General features: G+C 36.3%; 2 protein-coding genes across 4 annotated transcripts; one reads left to right on the top strand and one right to left on the bottom strand.

Moving 5' to 3' along the window:
• Positions 1–20: 20 nt before the first annotated feature.
• Positions 21–3,961, bottom strand: LOC113340488 (chaperone protein DnaK-like). Of its 3 annotated transcripts, none has more exons than XM_026585628.1 (5): positions 3,735–3,961; positions 1,270–1,349; positions 1,151–1,184; positions 603–1,046; positions 21–515 (listed from the first exon to the last, which is right to left on the bottom strand). In XM_026585628.1, exons 1-5 carry the CDS (start codon positions 3,801–3,803, stop codon positions 237–239), a joined length of 906 nt encoding a protein of 301 aa, XP_026441413.1. In that variant the 5' UTR covers positions 3,804–3,961; the 3' UTR covers positions 21–236. The 3 variants fall into 3 exon arrangements, with proteins under 3 accessions (XP_026441413.1, XP_026441414.1, XP_026441415.1); XM_026585629.1 differs by having other exon boundaries at positions 603–1,004; XM_026585630.1 differs by having other exon boundaries at positions 603–830.
• An 813-nt stretch (positions 3,962–4,774) lies between these two features.
• LOC113340594 lies at positions 4,775–6,871 on the top strand. The gene is made up of 2 exons (XM_026585719.1): positions 4,775–6,365; positions 6,459–6,871. Exons 1-2 carry the CDS (start codon positions 4,775–4,777, stop codon positions 6,869–6,871), a joined length of 2,004 nt encoding a protein of 667 aa, XP_026441504.1.
• Positions 6,872–19,984: the final 13,113 nt, after the last annotated feature.

The raw sequence follows: 19,984 nt of genomic DNA, 5'->3' as shown, positions 1-19,984 counted from the left end.
GCTTAATGAGATTAGCAGCAAGATAGAATTCACAAAATATGTGTTCATTGCTTTCCATTAAAACACAGTTCTAACCACCAATGGTAGCCTACTGGAGTATGTTATACTTACAAGCTCACTAAACAAAAAATAGAAACGACAGTAACAAGTTAGTACTCATAGAAGTATGTCATAATTTATATCTTCCCAGCTAACTGATTCATTTCTTGTATTCAAAACAAGAACGCCAAACAAAATCACTGAAGAAGGTTTAGAATTAATGATTCTTGACGGGCAGTTTTCAATATAGGTAGACCAGCGCATTTTTCCCAACTGATAGTCGTACTCGTATCAGGTTTACCAGCAGGAACTGGCAGATTAAGCTTGATCATATTTGTCATTCTCGTGGTTGCCCTCTCAACTGCTTCCTCAATTTTCTGTAGTGCTGCTGGATCTTCATTGAAGTCGAACCCATTTTTCTTAAGCTCACTGAGAATGATTTCCAGCACATGCTTGTCACCACTTGATATTTTTTCCTGAGACAAGAGGTGAGAAACAAGCAGTGGTTAGTAGTTGAAAATCTAAACGCCGCAGAAAAATCTCAAATAGACAGTCTAACATACCCATGTACGAATATCGAAATATTCATCAAGATCGATTGTGAGTTTGCATCCAGTGCCCGAGTTTTTGCCAATGGGAAAAGAGTCTGGATTCTCCAAACAATCAATCATGCCTTTTAGATTTAGAATATCCCCTGAACTATCTATTATACTTCTGATACGATCTTTGAAAAATGAAGCTTCTATGAAACACATCTCTGTTACTCTTTCTCCTCTGGCTGACTCTGCATCCTGCTTAAGACGCCTCATTAAGGAGAAACAAAAGTCGATCAAGTTACAATAGCTCACATCATCTCCATCTCTGCACTCAAAGAAAGTATGTCCTCTGGGAATCTCAAGAACCTTTCTTATTATGGGCTCAGAGGACCTACTGTTTTCTCGAAACTCGTCATGCCCGCATACATACTTGAAAACTACCTTTGTTAGGTTGGACTCAGAAACTTTGTTCTATTACATGGTATCATAGTACAATAAGTAAAAAAGAAAATCAAAATTTACGACTCTAGATGACGAAACAATCCAAAGAGGGAAACTAAAAACAAACAACTAACCTGGGAAACTGAATCACAGTGATCTGATTTTGAGCTGGAGAAGAAACAAAAATATAAAATCAATTTACTATAAATGAATTCGTAATAACATTCAAGTAAAGGAAAAGAGCTGTATTCACCAGAATGCTCTACTACCCAAACTTGTGGACGTATTGCCCAATAGTGAACTATTCCACGAGGTGTTAACAGTCCTAAACACCTGAATGCAAAAAACCACAAACAATTATGAACAGGCACTGACATTAAAGATTCAAAATGAGATACAAATCAAATTCTATTCGCACATGTAGAAGGGAGAACAGAACACCGATGGATTCAAGCTAGATCATGCAGTCATGAATTACCAGAATTACATTCTTGATACAGGACATAGTCACGAAAACAACATTACTTCAATAATTGGGCAAAAAGGAGCTTTCTGGAAGCTAGCTAACTCCGTGCTTACACCACAGAAAACACTTCCGTTATAGATACAAATTCAAGAGATACACCTGCCAATACAAGAAAATCCTCTAGTGGAGCCTATAAACCATACCAGACAAGAGTTGATGCAGCCTAACAAGAAGACCCTCTAGTGAGAACCTATATATAAAACCATACCAGACATGAGCTGATGCCTAACCAAAGGAATGGGAACAAGCATTTATAGTAATTTCTAACTGACTTCACTGAATGGAACTTTCTGGAAGCTAGCGCACAGCATACTTACACACAGAAAATACTTCCATCGTAGATACAAATTCAAAAGATATGCCTGGCAATACAAGAAGACCATCTAGTGAAAACCTATATATAAAACCATACCAGACATGACCTGATGCCTAACCAAAGCCGTAGTTACATGGAGGGTGTCTGTATAGTTGTTACAAGTTGGTAATTCTATAAAATCAGTATAACTAGGGAAATTGATTGTTTGTATTTATAGCCGTAGTAGAACTTAAATCAAAAGCAAAATGAAATGCTGTTCCAGTACCCACAAGAAAGGGAATATAGCGACAAAGGAAGTGAATTGGTTCCACAAACCATCTCTATGTGCAAGCTTAACAAGCATTGAACTAATTTATAACTGTTCACGCTCTATCTTTGTTGTAAACTGAGCTCATAGGACACTATCAATGAAGTCGATTTTAGTAGTGGAAGCACATCCAAATTTGGTAAAATTTTATCTCCCTACAGGGAAAATCCAATATATAGCACTCAACTAACTGCCCAATAAAGCCCTAAAAACAGAAACCGTGCCCCCATTCTGATAATTTTACACTAGATTACTGAGTGAGATGTCTGTGCTTAATGTAGTAAACAACAATTTAAGAATCCCTAAGAATTGAAACGTAAAAAAGCAATAGGAAGCAGTGAGAATTACTCAATGAAAAATTGGGCACACGAGATGAGAACTGACAGATTCAAAATTACTTGTGGACGTTTTTCGAATGCAGAACACCAAAAGAAAAAGCCCACAAACAATTATGAACAGCCATTGGCATTAAAGATTCAAAACAAAATACGAAATCAAATTCTATTCGCACATGTCGAAGGGAGACAGAACAGCAAATTGCTGTCAGCAATGGATTCAAGCTAGATCATGCAGCCATGAATTACTAGAATTACATTCTTGATACAGGATATAGTCGCAAAACAGCTTTACTTCAATGAATGAGCAAAAAGGAGCTTTAGCTAACACCGTAATTAAACCACAGAAACTACTTCCAGCGCAGATACAAATTCAAGAGAAATGCCTGCCAATATAAGAAGACCCTCTAGTGGAAACCTATATATAACACCATGCCAGACATGAGCTGTTGCCTAACCAAAGCCGTAGTTACATGAGGGGTCTCAGTATAATTGTTACAAGTCGGAAATCCTATCAAATCAGTATAACTAGGGAAATTGTTTGTTTGTATAGACGTAGTAGAACTTGAATCAAAAGCAAAATGAAATGCTGTTCCACTACCCGCAAGAAAGGGAATATAGATAAAAAGGAAGGGAAATTGGTTCCATGAACCATCTCTATGAGCAAGTTTCACAAGCATTGAAGTAATTTCTAACTTTTTACCTTCTATCTTGTTTCTGAACTGAGCTCAAGGGACACTATCAATGAAGTTAGTGGGACTGGGAGCACATCCAATATAGCAAAATCTCATCTCCCTATATGAAAAACATCCTATACAGAGCACTCAACAACTCACAGCACAATATCAATGAAGTCGATTCTACAAGAAATCATGCCCCAATTTGTCCAACTAATACTTGAGAAATCAAAACAACACACACTAGATTACTGAGTAAGATGTCTATGCTTAATATCAATGAAGTCGATTTTACTAGTGGGAGCACATCCAATTTCGCAATCTCCTTATAGGGAAAATGCTAACTCACTGCACCCATAAAACCCTAAAAACAAAAATCGTGCCCAATCTGATAATTTTACACTTTGTCCAACTCATGATTCAGAACTCAAAACAACACATTAGACTACTGTAGCAAGCAAACAACAACTTGAGAATCCCTAACAGTTGAAAAATCAATACATGCAGTGAAAAATTATTGAATGAAACCCCAAAATTGGATAGAGTAGACAACTTACAGATTCATAAGAAGAAGAAAGAGATTGACCACGACGAGATAAAGCTGTAAGCAATACAGAAATCGCCATTAGTGCCACCACCAGAACCAGTAAATTTGTAGGGTTTTAAGAAGACTGGAGAAGAAAGGGGTTTAGGTAAAAGGTGGTGGCGAATTCCATTTGATGAAAAATGAAAAAAAAAGAAGACTCCAGAATTAGGCGGGCGTAGAGACAAAATTGACAACAAAAAGGAAATGCTGTTCTGTGAAAGGGGTGCCATGATAGATTCGTTTTATGCTGGGACTTGCCAAGAGCCACGTGGCTTGCCAGATAGGCTTCACTCACCGCTGTGGAGCCTAGTTAGCAATTCGGCAAATAATTCGCGAATTATGCCGTATCAATCGGGAACGAATCATACGGGCGACCCATTGAAAGGCTGACCCAGGTACGCGTGTTATATGAAGATCCCGAATTATTCGCGTCTTATACGTTCCGAATCAACTTTTATTCGTTCGGACGGGAAAAATAGGGTTAAGAAATGAGTCTGTGTATAAATAGAAAATTTGGAGAGAGAATGAAGATTTCTTTTAACCTAACTCCTTCTTCTACGGTCTACCTTCTCAGTCACTGAACAGATCGCACCCAAATTCGTTTTCTGATTTCCTATCTTCAAATCCTTCAATATCTGCTTTTAAGGCTGGCGACAAGGTATGGCATGATTCCATCAACATATTATGTGTTGTATTTTTATGTTTGATTCTGATTTTTTGGTTTTCAATATGATTCAATTGAATCAACAGTATATCTATTTATGTTTAATTTATATTGGATTGTATTGAATCCATGATTGGTTATATCCTTAGGTTAGATATTTTGTTACTGCAATTTTAGTTGATTAATAATATTATGAATAATGAATTAGGTTATAGATTTATGAATAATATTATGAGCTTAATTTGGATTCATATGTTTATAAATTAATATCGTTATTCGTTCAAGAAATTCTCTTTCTCTAGTTTTGTTGATACTTAAAACTAGTTTCAGTGTGTATTTGGTAGGAGATGACGAAGATAAAAGATAAATTTTGGGAATATGACGAGAAATTGAATAACCGTTTCAAATGTAAGTACTGCAAAAGAGATTTTCCTGGAGGAGTAGCAAGAGTGAAGTCTCATTTATCAGGTATTAAAGGTCGTGACATTGCTGTTTGTGCACAAGTACCTGAGGAAGTACAAGCATCTGTTGTTATTGCAGTTGGGGAGGCCGGTGTTAATGTTAGTGGGACTAAAAGAGCTAAATCATCTACTGGGAGTGTTGGGGAGAGCAGTGTTAGTGTCTGTGAAGAACCAAGATTGCAACAAACTTCAATACCTGCAATGCTCAGCAAAAAGGATAAAGATGCGGTGGACATGAAAGTAGCTCTTTGTTTCTTCTTGAATAACATTGCTTTTAATGTTATACAGACAACAGGGTTTATTGAGATGATTAAGGCTGTTTCGGAATATGGTATTGGATATTCATTACCTAGTTATTCTACTCTTCGAACTAAGTTGGTTGTCAATACTAAAGCAGATGTGGAACGTTATGTAAATGAAGTCAAAGAATCTTGGAGTTTAACTGGATGCACCATCATGTCAGACATATGGACAGATATGAAAAAACGGTCGTTTATAAATGTGATTGCTTACTCACCAAAAGGGGCAGTATTCTTAAAATCAGTTGAAAGATCCGGAGAGTCGAACACAGGTTTATTTATAAGGGAGGTACTTTTACCAGTTATTGAAGAGATTGGTGCTGAAAATGTAGCGCAAATTGTGACCGACAATGCTTCAAACTATGGACTTGCTTGTAACCTGATCATGGAAGAGTATCCCCACATAATCAAATCAAAGTGTGCTTCTCATGGAGTTCAATTGTTGTTTGAGGATATATATGATTATGTTGATTGGGTTAAAGATATTTTTCTCAAAGCAAGAAAGATATATGACCATTTCTATAGGCATATCATTCTTTCGGACTTAATGAGAGAGCATACCAAGAAAGATTTGAGAAAGTATTCTAAAACCAGGTTTGCGTCTCACTTTCTTATGCTTCAATCTATTTTAGATGTTGAAGATGGTTTGAGAAACTTGGTCGCATCGGTTGAATATAGAAACATGTTGTACAACAAAGGAGCTGTTGCTGACATAGTCAAAGAGCTTATACAAGGAACACCATTTTGGGAGGATGGGAAAGAGCTAATTTCAGCAATGGAGTCATTGGTAAAGGTATTACGGTTAGTCGACGGTGATGGGTCAACTTCAGGCTACATTTATGAAGCAACAGATAGAGCACGAAAGGCAATTAAAAAACGATGTGAAGAGGATCCTGTTAAGTATATGCATATATGGGAATTGTTTGAATTCAGAGCGAAATCTAACCTGCTTCATGAGGTTCATGTTGTTGCCATGTATTTGAACCCTCCTTTCATGTTTGATGGAAATATTTCATATACTAATGAAGCTGTGCAAGCTGCCTTGTCATATATTTATGACAAACTGATTGATACCACTGAAAGAACCAAGTTTTCGCAAGAGCTTTTACTCTATAATGGAAAACATCCAAAGATCTTTACAAGCATCTCAATAGATCAAATCAGTAATTGTCATCCAAGTAAGTTTTTTTTAATGAATTTTCTTTTTTGTTTTTGGATAATTAGTCGTATATAGGGTGTATTGTTTATCTAAGTTTATGGCCTTATTATAGGGGTGTGGTGGGAAGCAAATGGAGGCTCTGTTCCTATACTAAGAAAGGTTGCCATTCGTTTATTAAGTCAGCCGTGTAGTGCTTCAGCATGTGAACGTAACTGGAGTGCTTTCGATGCCGCACAAACAAAAAAGAGAAACAGATTGGCTCCACAGATGTTGGAAGATCTGGTGTACATAAGGATGAACCCGTTAATGCTGAAAAATTCCTTGAACTTTGAGTTAAAAGATAGAGACCCAATTAATCTTGAAAATCTCGCAGAGTGGGACACTGAACTTGTTAATGGCAATCTAAATGAAGCTATTGATGAAGGTTTTGTAGCCGATGCTCAAAGGGACCTGAATGCTGCTTGGATGGATAGAATGTGTAGCGGCATTGGGACATCTTCGAGAATGAATTATCGTCATCAGTAGGTATTTAATACTTGGAACAAATTAGGCTCTAACTGACACATCTAATTGCTTAATTTGTGTCTATATTTTGATTTTTTGTGGAGTTAAAACATTACTCCAGTAACTTAACTTGTTATATATGCACTGGGACAGGGTATAAATAGACTGTAATGTATTTATGTCTGCCAGAATCTAAGATATATATTATATATATGTATAAATATTTTGTATTTCGAAGTTCGAACTATGTATTTGCAGGATTATATATAAATTCTGAATATCTGTTATTATACGTGTGCCGAATTTTCGGTGACGAACTCATATTTGTAAATCGAATTATATACGTACGTATGCCGTTACGTATTACTCCCGTATCACGAACCGTTGACCGGATTCTTGACCGAATTTGATTTTTACAAATCCGTATAATACGCGTACGTATCCCGTTTCGAACGTATCCCGTATTGCGAATTGCTAACTAGGCTGTGGAGAATCAATATAGCGGTGGTAGCTGGGTTGCACAGACGCTGCAGTTTTCGAGCCGTGTCCACGTCCGACACAGGACGGGCGTGGGACGCTAACACGACGTGTGTTTGACGCATCAAAATGCGTGTCTCGCGCGTGTCTGGTCTGAACACACTAATGACTCGGATTTGAATCATTTTTTTCTTTTTCTTTTTTTCATTTTCATTTAAGCTTCTTCCTTTATTTTTAATTAAAATAATACAGGTTGTGCATTAATATCATCAATTGGAAATCCGTGTTAATATATTTTCTTATTTAAGGATAATATATTGTTTCCTAATATATAGGATCTTTGCTTTATCATAATATTGGGCTCTATATATTCATGAGTTGTGTAACCAGAATTGATAAGATTATCATAATAAGAATTATCTTCTTCTTGATCATATATTTGTGAAGATGGTATCTATGAGCTAGGGTTCTTGAATAATGGTTAGTGATTCAGAATTGTACCAAAATAAATCAAAACAAAAAGGGCATATGGAAAACAAATTTGCTCCTATTATCCTTCAATCTGAAGGTGCAATATTCAAGCCTGGGATTGTTCTTGATGAAACAAACTATGATTTGTGGTCACAAATCATGGAGATGCATATTGCTGAAAAAGAAAAAACCTTCTTTATTATGGGAAGGACAAGAAAACCTACCGAGGAAGATCCTAGATATGAGAAGTGGCACACAGATAATCAAAAAGTCAAGAGATGGTTGTTGATGTCTATGTCACATGAAATCATGAAGAGATATATTCGGTTACCTACTGCTAGAGAGATTTGGGATGCATTATTTAAAGCCTTTTATGATGGAGATGATGAGATGCAGGTATTTACTCTAAATCGACGAGCGTTTTCGGCAAAACAAAATGGCAGAGCACTCTCAATTTATTATGGAGAACTAACTGAAATATTTGGAGAGTTGGATCATCGTGACAAGGTGGTTATGGAGAATTATGATGATATTGAAGCCTATCGAAAATCAATTCAGCGCTAAGGGTGCATATATTCCTTGCTGGATTAGATGAAAGTTTTGAACAGATCCGTGGTGAAATCTTGAGAAAGGATCCTATTCCTGAATTGGAATCATGTTACGCACTCGTTCGTCGTGAATCTGTTCGACGTACAACGATGGAAAAAGAATCGGAAGAAGTTGAACTTGCTGTTATGGCAACTCTAAACCGGTACAATCAAGAAGGGTCTTTTCAGATATACTCAAAGACTAAGGTGGACAAGTCATCACTTAAGTGTACACACTGTAATCAATCTGGACATACAATTGACATGTGTTTCGAGTTGGTTGGATATTCAGATTGGTGGGACAACATCTGGAGAGGAAGAAGGAGACAAAGAAAAATTCTGGTGCTCCAATGGCTTCAACAAAGAAAGGAAAGGATTCCATGGTAATATCTGCATCAGTAGCAAGAACAGGTAACGATGGTAGATTTTTAAATGTTTCTTCACTTGTTTCGAATAATTCATGGATAGTTGATTTCGGTGCCACAGACCATATGACATGTGATTCTAAACAAATCTCTCCCCTTAAACCATCCTTACAAAAAACAGTCTCTACTGCAAATGGCTCACAAGCTCCAATTACTGGTGAAGGGTCAATATCTCTCACTGAAACTTTAAACTTAGATTCTGTCTTAGTAGTTCCTACATTAGACTTTAATCTTCTATCAGTTTCCCAAATAACTAATACTTTACATTGTGTAGTGATATTTTGTCCTGACTGTTGTGTTTTTAAGGACATCACAACGAAGCAAACGATTGGTTATGGTGTTAAGCGTGGGAAGTTGTATTATCTGGATTTGGTGTCAAGTAGTTCGGATAAACTGCGTCAAACTCTTCTTGATGATGGTTCTGAGGGGGAGAGACAAAAATCTCAAATTTTGTTATGGCATCGACGATTGGGACATTCGTTGTTTGGTTATTTAAAAAAATTATTTCCTAGTTTGTTTGCAAAACTTGATATTTCTAGTTTTCATTGTGAAGTATGTGAACTTGCAAAAGCCATCGCGCTTCTTTTCCATTATCATTCAATAGGGGTCCAGTTCCTTTTATGATCATACACTCTGATGATTGGGGGGCCATCTAAAAATACTACCCTGGGTGGTTCAAGATGGTTTGTTACTTTTATTGATGATTGCACTAGAATGACGTGGGTGTGTCTCATGAAAACCAAAAGTGAAGTTACCGCGTTGTTTCAAAAGTTCCATAAGATGATTAACACTCAGTACAACAAACAGATAAAAGTACTTCGTAGTGATAATGGTGGTGAATATATGGATTCTGACCTTCAACATTATTTTGCGGGACACGGAATTATTCATCAAACTACTTGCTCTAATACGCCTCAGCAGAATGGAGTAGCAGAGAAAGAATCGTCACTTACTGGAAGTGGTTCGTGCTTCATTGATAGAAGCACATATGCCACTGATGTATTGCGGAGAGGCACTTACTTCTGCATCATATATTATCAATCGAGTGCCATCCAGTACTATTGTGTTTCATACACCCCATCAAGCTCTTGCTGAAGCAGTTGTGGCTCCAACTGTTCCTAATCTGCCGCCTCATGTGTTTGGTTGTGTAGCTTATGTTCATCTTCATAAGAACCAACGTGATAAGTTGGCTCCTAGAGCTCTGAAGTGTGTATTTGTGGGATATGTAACAACTAAAAAGGGATACCGTTGCTATCATCCTCCAACCAAAATAATGTTTGTTACTTTGGATGTTGTATATCATGAAGATACTATGTATTTTTCATGTGAGTCTGAACTTCAGGGGGAGTACCATAAGGAAATTCAGACTCTTAACTATGATGAAGATATATCAGAAATTGATGTATCTGTTATTGTCAACTCTGATGATATGGTAAGAGAATCTGTTGATGAAAGTTCTTCACCAGAAGAAACAGAAAGTACAGTATTAGATCGTGATATAGAGATTCAAGATGAGGTTATGATAGAAGAGATTCCAGAGTCAACGTTACCTCAAGAAGATGAAACACCAAACCAATCGTCTGTTACGGATGTTCTTGAAGAATATAGGAGACAACTTCCAAAACGTGTAAACGAAGGTATTCCTAAACCTAGATATAAACCTGAAATATCTAGTAAGGTTAAGTACCCTATGAGTCATCATGTCTCTCACCATCGTTTGTCTAAAGTTAATAAGGCATTCGTGAATCAACTATCTACTGTTTTTATTCCTAACAATGTGCAGGAAGCATTAGCTGATCCAAAATGGAGAGCAGCTATAGAAGAAGAAATGAGGTCCCTTTTTCAGAATGATACTTGGGATTATGTTGATTGTCCAGAAGGAAGAAAGATTGTGGGTGTCGTTGGATTTTCACCATTAAATACAAAGCAAATAGTGAGATTGAACGTTATAAAGCAAGATTAGTTGCTAAAGGGTACAACCAAACTTATGGTATCGACTATACAGGAACTTTTGCTCCAGTAGCGAAAATCAACACAGTACGAGTATTGTTATCGCTTGCTGCAAACTTGGATTGACCTTTGCAACAGTTTGATGTAAAGAATGCCTTCTTGCATGGTTAATTAACTGAAGAAGTTTACATGGAGCTCCCACCTGGTATTTCAGTTCCAGGATCTCATGGTAAGAAGGTATGTAAGCTAAACAAGTCATTTTATGGACTAAAACAATCTCCAAAGGCCTGGTTTGGAAGATTCGCCAAATCTATGAGGAACTTTGGATATCGTTAGAGTAATTCTGATCATACTTTGTTCATAAAGAAAATGAAGGATTAAATTACTGCTCTTATCATATATGTAGATGATATGGTGGTGACAGGAAATGATCCAGAGGAGAGGAAATCTTTACAAAGATACTTATCAAAGGAATTTCAAATGAAAGATCTTGGGTCATTGAAATACTTCCTTGGGATTGAAGTTTCTCGATCCAGTGAAGGAATTTTCTTATCACAAAGGAAATATGTTCTTGATCTGCTAAAAGAAGTGGGCATGTCATCATGTCAGCCTGTCCATACACCTTTTTAGAAAAGGTAAATCTGTGTATTGAACCTGATCAATTTCCTGCTGATAAAAGGAGATATCAAAGACTTGTGTGGAGATTGATGTATCTATCTCACACAAGGCCAGATCTTGCTTATGCACTCAGTGTTGTTAGTCAATTCATGCACAATCCAGATGAATAACACATGGATTCAGTATTACGTATTTTGAGGTATTTGAAGTCTGCTCCTGGAAAAGGAATTTTATTCTCTAAAAATGAAGATTATGGAAAGGTTGTGGCATATACAGATTCTGACTATGCAGGAGAAATAGATGGCATACGTTCTACTGCAGACTACTTTACCTTTGTGGGAGGTAACTTAGTTACTTGGAGAAGTAAGAAACAAAATATTGTTACACGATCAAGCGCAGAGGCTGAATTCAGAGGTATGGCAGATGGCATTTGTGAAACTTTGTGGTTGAGGCTTCTCCTTAAGGATTTGGGGGTTCCTCTCAAGGATCCTATTACTCTGTATTGTGATAACAAAGCTGCGCATGATATTGCTCATAATCTTGTTCAGCATGATCGTACTAAATATCTGGAGGTTGACAGGTTCTTCATCAAAGATAAGCTGGACAACAACATTATTGAGCTGCCACCGGTTCGTTCTGAAGAACAACTTGCAGATGTTCTCACACATGGAGTGTCATGCAAAAAATTCTTGAGTTTTCTGGACAAGTTGGGCATCTGTGATATCTATGCACCAACTTGAGGGGGAGTGTTAATATATATCCTTATTTAAGGATAATATATTGTTTCCTAGTATATAAGATCTTTGCTTTATCAGAATATTGGGCTCTATATATTCATGAGCTGTGTAACCAGAATTGATAAGATTATCATAATAAGAATTATCTTCTTCTTGATCCTATATTTGTGAAGAATCCGACCTGTGGTTGTTGATTAATATTGATTGATCCTTGGACATTGGTGTTTGGTACCGTCCAAGTTATCTCTCTTTGATAAGACTCGCAAATTTCTATTTGCTTGAGTAAAGATCAAATCGATTGAGTCTTGTTGATTCTCTTAAAAGTATATTCGGGTTTGTCCATACATATTGCTAAGAGAAATATTGGGTGGTGTTGTTAGACCCCCGCTTTTTCAAAAACCCTAGAAGAAAAAAAATTAACAACCACCACAAAACTTAAATCAAACACATCTGCATAGTAGAATAATGTAATTCAAAGAAACCCATATCATGATTACACTTAATTATTAAAGCAACCACACACCACCGCAAACAAAGTGTTCCCACTAGATAGTGTACCACAGAACAGAGTAACAAAAAAAATAAAAAAATACATTAAGTGTCATTACATTTCTCTGCATTCTCTTTGTAACAAAGAAAAAATGATCATTGAAAAGAGAATCCATTTTTATGCGATCATGCAGAGGAAGATGAAGAAAAATAGCACTTAAAAGAATACAAACCCATGCATGTGTAGATGAAGATTGAAGAGTATGGTTTATTCAAAGATTCTGAAGCAACTAAAATTGATGATTTTGATGTTGTTTTCCCATTTCAGCTTCTGAACTATTGAAGAGCAACTAATAACTGCTGGCTTTTTGTCTCTGAGTAGAAAACATAAACTACTTTCCCAAAGAATATGATTTTGTTGGGAAAAGGATTGTCTGTCTGGTAGTGATAAAAAGAAATGTTGGGTGGAAACAACATCTTCTAACTTAAGGTCTGCTAAAAAGTGGGGCGGAAACAATAAAGTAACTTACACAGGGATCTGTAAGCAAATATGTCTAAAATTGGAGGGTGAAAAAAATAACAAATTATTATTTAAGACCAGTATTAATCTGATAAAATGCAAATTAACTTGCAATTGGAATCTACATATATTCATGACCAGCATTATAAACGAAACTTACTGATCGCACATATATTGGAGATTTTTCATTTGTTTGTTCTAGGAGACGCTTTTGCTCCAGCAATTTACGTAGATGTGGTTCCTCTTGTGAAATATCTTGAAAACTGTCGCGACCTGGTATCTCTGCTTTGTCCACGTCTGCAGTCATTCCTCTCAGCGTATGAATAACAACCCACCAATCTGGATGTTTCACGTCTCTGGAGTATAAAACTTGGGTAGCCTCTTCAGCGAGAATCACGGGCTCGTCCGAAATTTTGGTACGGCTTTTCAATCTTGAAAATTTTACCAAAGGAAAATCTGAATCCTGACATATCTTTATTCCATTCTCTACCTTCACCCAATCACAGTAGAAGACAGTTTCTATAAATGTATCATAGTTCAACTCTAGGATTTGTCTGATCACCCCATACCACCGGGTTAGGTTAATATCCAGACTTTTGTCCCTTTTCGAGCTGCTAAAAGTGGTTGATGCAACCACAGTGACACCACTGTCCTGGGTCTTAGCCTTTTCCTGGTTTAATTGGGAACAAAAACTAAATCCATCACGGTATCTTTTGTAGTCTTTCTGAGACACTGGACCTCTAACATGACGCCACAAATATGTATCCATTTTGTCTTCTGATCTAAGCTATGAAAGAGAAAAGAAAATCAACACATCAGCATATTGCATCATTATTATGCTACCAAACAGGAGCGCCAATGCAAACTTTTTCATACAGCCAACTAAGTACCTTGGTTTGCATCTCGACCTCCTCCATTGCAACCCGATCAGCTTCACAGTTCTCGCAATAATCCCTACATTTAGCATACATAGTATTAAAATGTAAATAGAATGTCCACATACAAACAGAACACGGCCAACCAATTCCTATAATAAACATCGAGACCTTTTGGATCATTCCGAAAAATTATCCACCGACGTATCTGCATCCACTGAATAGGGCTCACCTGAACCAGATTTTCATCAAGCACGGAACCCACATCGCTGAATTCATGTTCATCCTTTAAGAAGGGCTCCAAATTTGCTTTGTGACCTCCTTAATCGGAAATTTTCATGTGCTCCATGGAAAATCTAACACAGTCATCCATTTCAGTCGACTTTGTAATTGACCCTTTAATGTATCTGTTGTTATTTGGGATGTTTTTGCACTCCTTCATTTCCCTGATTCAGTATGTACGTTTAAATTTCAGTACAAAAATAAATAAAAATAAAGGACAAATTGTAAAATATCAATTCACCTTTCGAATGGGTACATCCATTGATACCTAATAGGGGATAGACACATTTTTGTGTCTAAATTGATCTCAATACTATATATTGTTGGCACTCGATTTCGTATTTATTTACAGTGTTTTTTGTGTTTGTAGGTATTTTTGGGGAATAAACATTTTTGGAAGAATTGGCTTAAAAGTGTTAAAGGCATCCTCATTTCAGATAAGGGCACCAATCTTGTTAAAGGCACCCAGCAAATGGATAGAGGCACCCTCTCCTTCTTCATTTTGAAACAAATTCACGGAATTTATGGGATATTTTAAATATTCGAGGAAAAGATATCTTCTTGCCTATTATACTTATAGTTTTCATATCTTGAAGGTAAATGAGATACTATATTTATGAGTTGGTTTTTATTGAAAAGGAGAAAGAAAATCTAGGGTTTTATTTAAAAAATAAAAAAAGATAATATCCCTAGGATTTTATTCTAGCAAATTCACAAAAATTGATCGAATTTTATATGCATACAAAATCATCCAGTAAACCCGCTGACAGAAGATTCACGGGTGATTAGAATTCTTACCTCCCGTTACAGACGGGGGATGAACCGTTGAGGTCGACTCGGGCCACCGGCTCCAATGTCAGTGTACGAACCCGAGGGGCCGAGACAGTATCGTAACTGTCGTCCTTCCCTGTGCATTTTATATTTAAACCAACCCTTCCTTAGGGTTTTAAAAATAAAGTCCAATGTTCAATGTTCGAAAAAAAAGAAAAACAAATGTCCAAAAATAAAATATTACAAAAAAAAAACCTTAATTACAGTTTCTAAAAAAAATAAAATAAAATAATATACAAAATCTTCTTCTTCACTCATTTTGGATTCCTTCTTTGTTTCCTTCTTTAGCTGCGCTTTTGTTTTCAGCACTTTCTCTCTTTTTCTTTAGCTCGGCTCCAAACTTGAAAGCAAACAAGAAATACCAAAACGCATAAAAAAGAACAAAAAAAATAATAATAAAAAACCTAAAAACAAATCTATACACAAGTCCGCGTCGGCGGCGCCAAAAATTGATCGAATTTTACATAGCAGTAAATAGAGTTGTCGTTCACTCGGACTTGATGAATTGATTTTGAGAATTAATAAACTAAAAGAAAAGAAAAAAATATACACAAAATATTGTCACAGGATGAAGAGTGTTACTGGGACTAGGATTTCGTCGAATTCATAACATAGGGTTCAATTTATTTATTCTCAACAATTAAAGCTCAATGAATAAAATTAACATGGACTCTGGTTTTGCCAAGGGAGATTCTCAAAAGATTAATTGTAAATCCTAAGCATGATGTATCAAAACATTTAAGCTAAGCATACCTCATCAAATTAAATGACAACCAATTAATTCAAATCATATTTCAATTAAAATTAATGCAAAAGTCTTAAAAAGAATTAAATAATTTTACCCATGTATGAAATTCGTCTTCCTCCATCGTCCTAGTGTTGGGGTTTAGCTCATCACGTCGAAAACACACTTAAAATATTTATTCATGGCTCAAAAAGTGTTTACAAGATGATGAAATGTAATGAAAAGAATAAAACAATAATTTTGCTCTCCCAAAACTCCCCTCTCTCGATCCATCTGTTTGGTCCTACTAGCACCCTATTTATACACAATAACCCATTACACAAACATCTTTTCAAAATCTTCTTCCATAACTCCATCAGATCTTTTTTTTAATGAAAGATATCTCATGAATAATTTCTTTCTCCGTTATCACAAATCTTCTTTATTTGCTAGAATAAAATCCTAGGGATATTATCTTTTTTTATTTTTTAAATAAAACCCCAGATTTTCTTCCTCCTTTTCAATAAAAACCAACTCATAATTATATTATCTCTTTTACCTTCAAGATATGGAAAGTTTAAGTATAATACGCAAGAAGATATCTTTTCCTCGAATCTTTAAAATATCCCATAAATTCCGTGAATTTGTTTCAAAATGAAGAAAGAGAGGGTGCCTCTATCCATTTGCTGGGTGCCTTTAACAATATTGGTGCTCTTATCTGAAAGGAGGATGCCTTTAACACTTTTAAGCCAATTCTTCCAAAAATGTTTATTCCCCAAAAATACCTACAAACACAAAAAACACTGTAAATAAATACGAAATCGAGTGCCAACAATATATAGTATTGAGATCAATTTAAACACAAAAATGTGTTTATCAAATACCCCCAAACTTATTATTTGCTGGTCCTCGAGCAAATCTAATATAGAAAAATAAAATGACTACACTTAGCACGTGCAGCGAGCCGTTAAACCGCTAGGTGGCCCTACCGGCGGAGTGTTGTCTCCGGAGGGTTTACCATAGGTGTACCCACAAAACCTTTACTCCAGACCCTAGCTATCTATGAAGAACCTTGGAAGGCACTAAAGAATCTCCTTGGTTGGCATACTCTCATTGACTACAGGAGGAAGTACCCTGATGCGAAATTCCAATTGTTGTACACGAGTTTGCACTCAAGCATACTAAAATTCATATAAGTGACATAGCTCTACTCAGATAGTTTCTGTACATCATAACCGGAATCAACCAATCACATGGAAAGATTAAGAAGATGGATGTAGAGAAAAACGTAGATGGTTTTGATGTAGACTAAGGTGAACCTATCCTAATGGACTGAGATACCTGTCTGACTAATATCAACACAACTGGCATATACAAGGGAACCAGTGGGTGATAATCCTAACTCTAGGTCAACACAACTGGCATATACAAGGGCACTAGTGGTCGACTTTATTGAATTTATTCCGGTTGGTCTGATGGTCTGGTCTCAAAATTATTTTTTTTCATTCATTTTTTTTTTTTGCATTTTTCATTTTTTTTTCATGTTTTTTTTTTGTATCTCAATCACTCTATTTCACCCAATCAATTATAAGAAAAGAAAAACAAAAACAGAAAGTGAAAAGGATTCAACGAGATATGGCGAAACTACCATGTGTCTTTTTAATTCTAACACCTGAGCTCTGTTTCCATCTAATCATATTGGTTCGTCAACTCCTACAACCAAGATGTTCCCATCCACTTAGATTGGTTAGTCCCAACCTTAATAAGCATAGATTTCTAGGCTCTGGAGTTTATTTATTGCAACTAAAAGTTTCTCCCATACCCCCAAACTTAAATCTAACATTGTCCTCAATGTTCTAAAGATAAAATTAAAAACATGAAAAAGGAGAAACTATTACCAATTGAAGCAAAAGAGATAAGTAAATATATTACCGTGTCGCAAGAATATTGGGTTACCTCCCAGGAAGTGTTAAGTTTAAAGTCTTCAGCCAGACTAAGAAAGGATTAGTCACCTTATGGAATCATAGAGTAATAGACGGAATAACTGCGGATCACCAAAACCAAATAGGGCTATTACAAATAAAAGGAATCTGCAACATGCCAAGAAAATTAGCAAATAAAGCACACCCTTGTCTAAGTTCCTGTTTAAGACAACTACATCTAGCTGTGGTTCAGGTTCAGGTTCTATAACTGGGTCTAGATAAAATATTTTCATGGGCTGGAGTTCCTCAAAGGCAAGATCCTGAAGATCAGGTTGTAGAGTCTGAAAATACTCAACTAAGAACTTAGAAGCACATAACAATAACCTGAATAATTGGGGATCCTCTAAGTCAATCATATTTGACTCACACTGTTGACCACAGTAGTGGTCATTCTTAAGCAAATGTGTCGACCCTAATTTTCTAAAGTAATTCGGTTTAGTCTCAAAACTTAATAACTGACACATCTGAAAATCATATGTTCCCGCAATTGGAAGGAAAGTTTTTGGTGGGAAAACAAAGTCAATTTTGGTATCATAGCCTGGGTTAACCACATCAACCAGAGGATGGGTTTCTAACAACTGAGCTCTCTTACAGACAACTAGGTTCAGGAAAAAGAGTATGAAGATAATCTTGTAACATGGTTGAGGCACAAATGTCAAGTCCTACACGGGGGAACTTTCTAATAGTTAAAGGTAAAGCACAGGGAGAATGATAATCACCCCCAAACTTAGAGTTTTGGGTGTCTCTAAATAGACTAACTACAATTTCCCAAATTTCTTGATTATCGTAATCCTGAAAATGGTCAATTGCTTCTTTTAGGTTATACACAGGTGATGCATCCTCACTCATATTTAAAAGATCTACGAGTTCATATTCTTCGTCTAAGACTATTGTTTCTAAATCGCTAGACTCTAAAACATTATTCTCAGAATAAACTCGTTCCTCTAAATCATTATCGGCTTTGTAAAAAGGAAATACTACATCGTCTAAAACGAGTGTATCTCTAGTCAAATCCTCGTCCTTTTGAATAGGTGAATAATTATTAAAATTATTTGGATTTGAACTAGAAATAATATTATCATTGTAAAGCTCAATTGGAGTAACCATTTCCTGATCACTATTCCTACATAAGTATGATTCTCCATCAACACTATCCTCATCATAATAACATGAAATATATCGAACCTCATCTAAAATAGTGTCTCAAATTCTATCCTCGTCATCTTGATTATGTGAATAATAACTATCCTCATTTTCAAGGGTAAAAATGGGAACACTGTGTTGGAAATTCATATAATTTCGAGTAAGTCTTTCGTTCGTCTCAGCTATTCGCTTGAAGTGGTCTTCTAAAGAAGGTTCACTCATTATTGTAGTTCTTTCGTCTATAATTATACTATTCATCTCAGCTAACTTACGCGTCGACTCAGCTAACTTCCTGAGGGACTCTTCTAAAGGAGGAATAGGAACATAGGGATCATAAAAAGGACTACTTTTCAATAGTTTGATTGTATCCTCTAGAGACGAAGAACTAGTACTATAATCTTCTTGCTCGTAAGACTGATGCACGTGTGTAGAGCTGGCAAACAAGCCGAAACCCGCTGGTTAACCCGTGCCAGGACCGTGAAAACCCGAACCCGGACTGGCTGGTTTCTAAACAAGCCTGGTTCGGGTTGGAGAAATGGTGACCCGTCGAGAAACGGGTTAACCCGGCCCGGACCGTGAAACCACGGGTTAACCCGTTAACCCGCACTTCATACGTGTCGCCTCTCCTTCCCTGGGTTAATCGACCGAGAGGATAAACTCTCATTTATATTTTCTTCTTCTTCTCGTTTCTTTCTTCTTCTCTTCTTTCTGTTTTTCACCTCTGGTGAATTCTTGTGAGGGCTCTGAGGTGGTGAGGTTGGGATAATTAGACAAGAGTCATGGGTTGTTGCTGGAGGTGGTGTTGTTCTTGGCTGAACAAGGAGAGAAGAGGAAATATAAAATCAGTGAAGATATGAATTATAGTTTATAGAGTTGGATGATGTTATGAAGATTTAGAAGATAAATTATGAAGTTATTGTTGAAGATTCATGAGTAGTTTTTTAATTTAAGCCTTGAAGTTGATTCAGTGACGAATCATTGAAGAATCAATAGTTAGGGTTTTCTGTAATTGATCGAGAATTC

Source organism: Papaver somniferum, unplaced genomic scaffold (genome assembly GCF_003573695.1).
Source record: "Papaver somniferum cultivar HN1 unplaced genomic scaffold, ASM357369v1 unplaced-scaffold_22, whole genome shotgun sequence".
In the NCBI taxonomy this organism is placed as follows: domain Eukaryota; kingdom Viridiplantae; phylum Streptophyta; class Magnoliopsida; order Ranunculales; family Papaveraceae; genus Papaver; species Papaver somniferum.
This window is presented reverse-complemented; position numbering and strand designations above follow the sequence as displayed.

Excerpts from the sequence above, each read along its gene's own strand:
- LOC113340488 (XM_026585628.1), bottom strand. The coding sequence starts at position 3,803 with ATGGCGATTTCTGTATTGCTTACAGCTTTATCTCGTCGTGGTCAATCT. Across the intron at positions 1,350-3,734 it reads TTTCTTCTTCTTATGAATCT|GTGTTTAGGACTGTTAACAC; the intron begins GTAAGTTGTCTA and ends TTTTGCATTCAG. Across the intron at positions 516-602 it reads ATTTCGATATTCGTACATGG|GAAAAAATATCAAGTGGTGA; the intron begins GTATGTTAGACT and ends CTCTTGTCTCAG.
- LOC113340594 (XM_026585719.1), top strand. The coding sequence starts at position 4,775 with ATGACGAAGATAAAAGATAAATTTTGGGAATATGACGAGAAATTGAAT. Across the intron at positions 6,366-6,458 it reads AATCAGTAATTGTCATCCAA|GGGTGTGGTGGGAAGCAAAT; the intron begins GTAAGTTTTTTT and ends GCCTTATTATAG.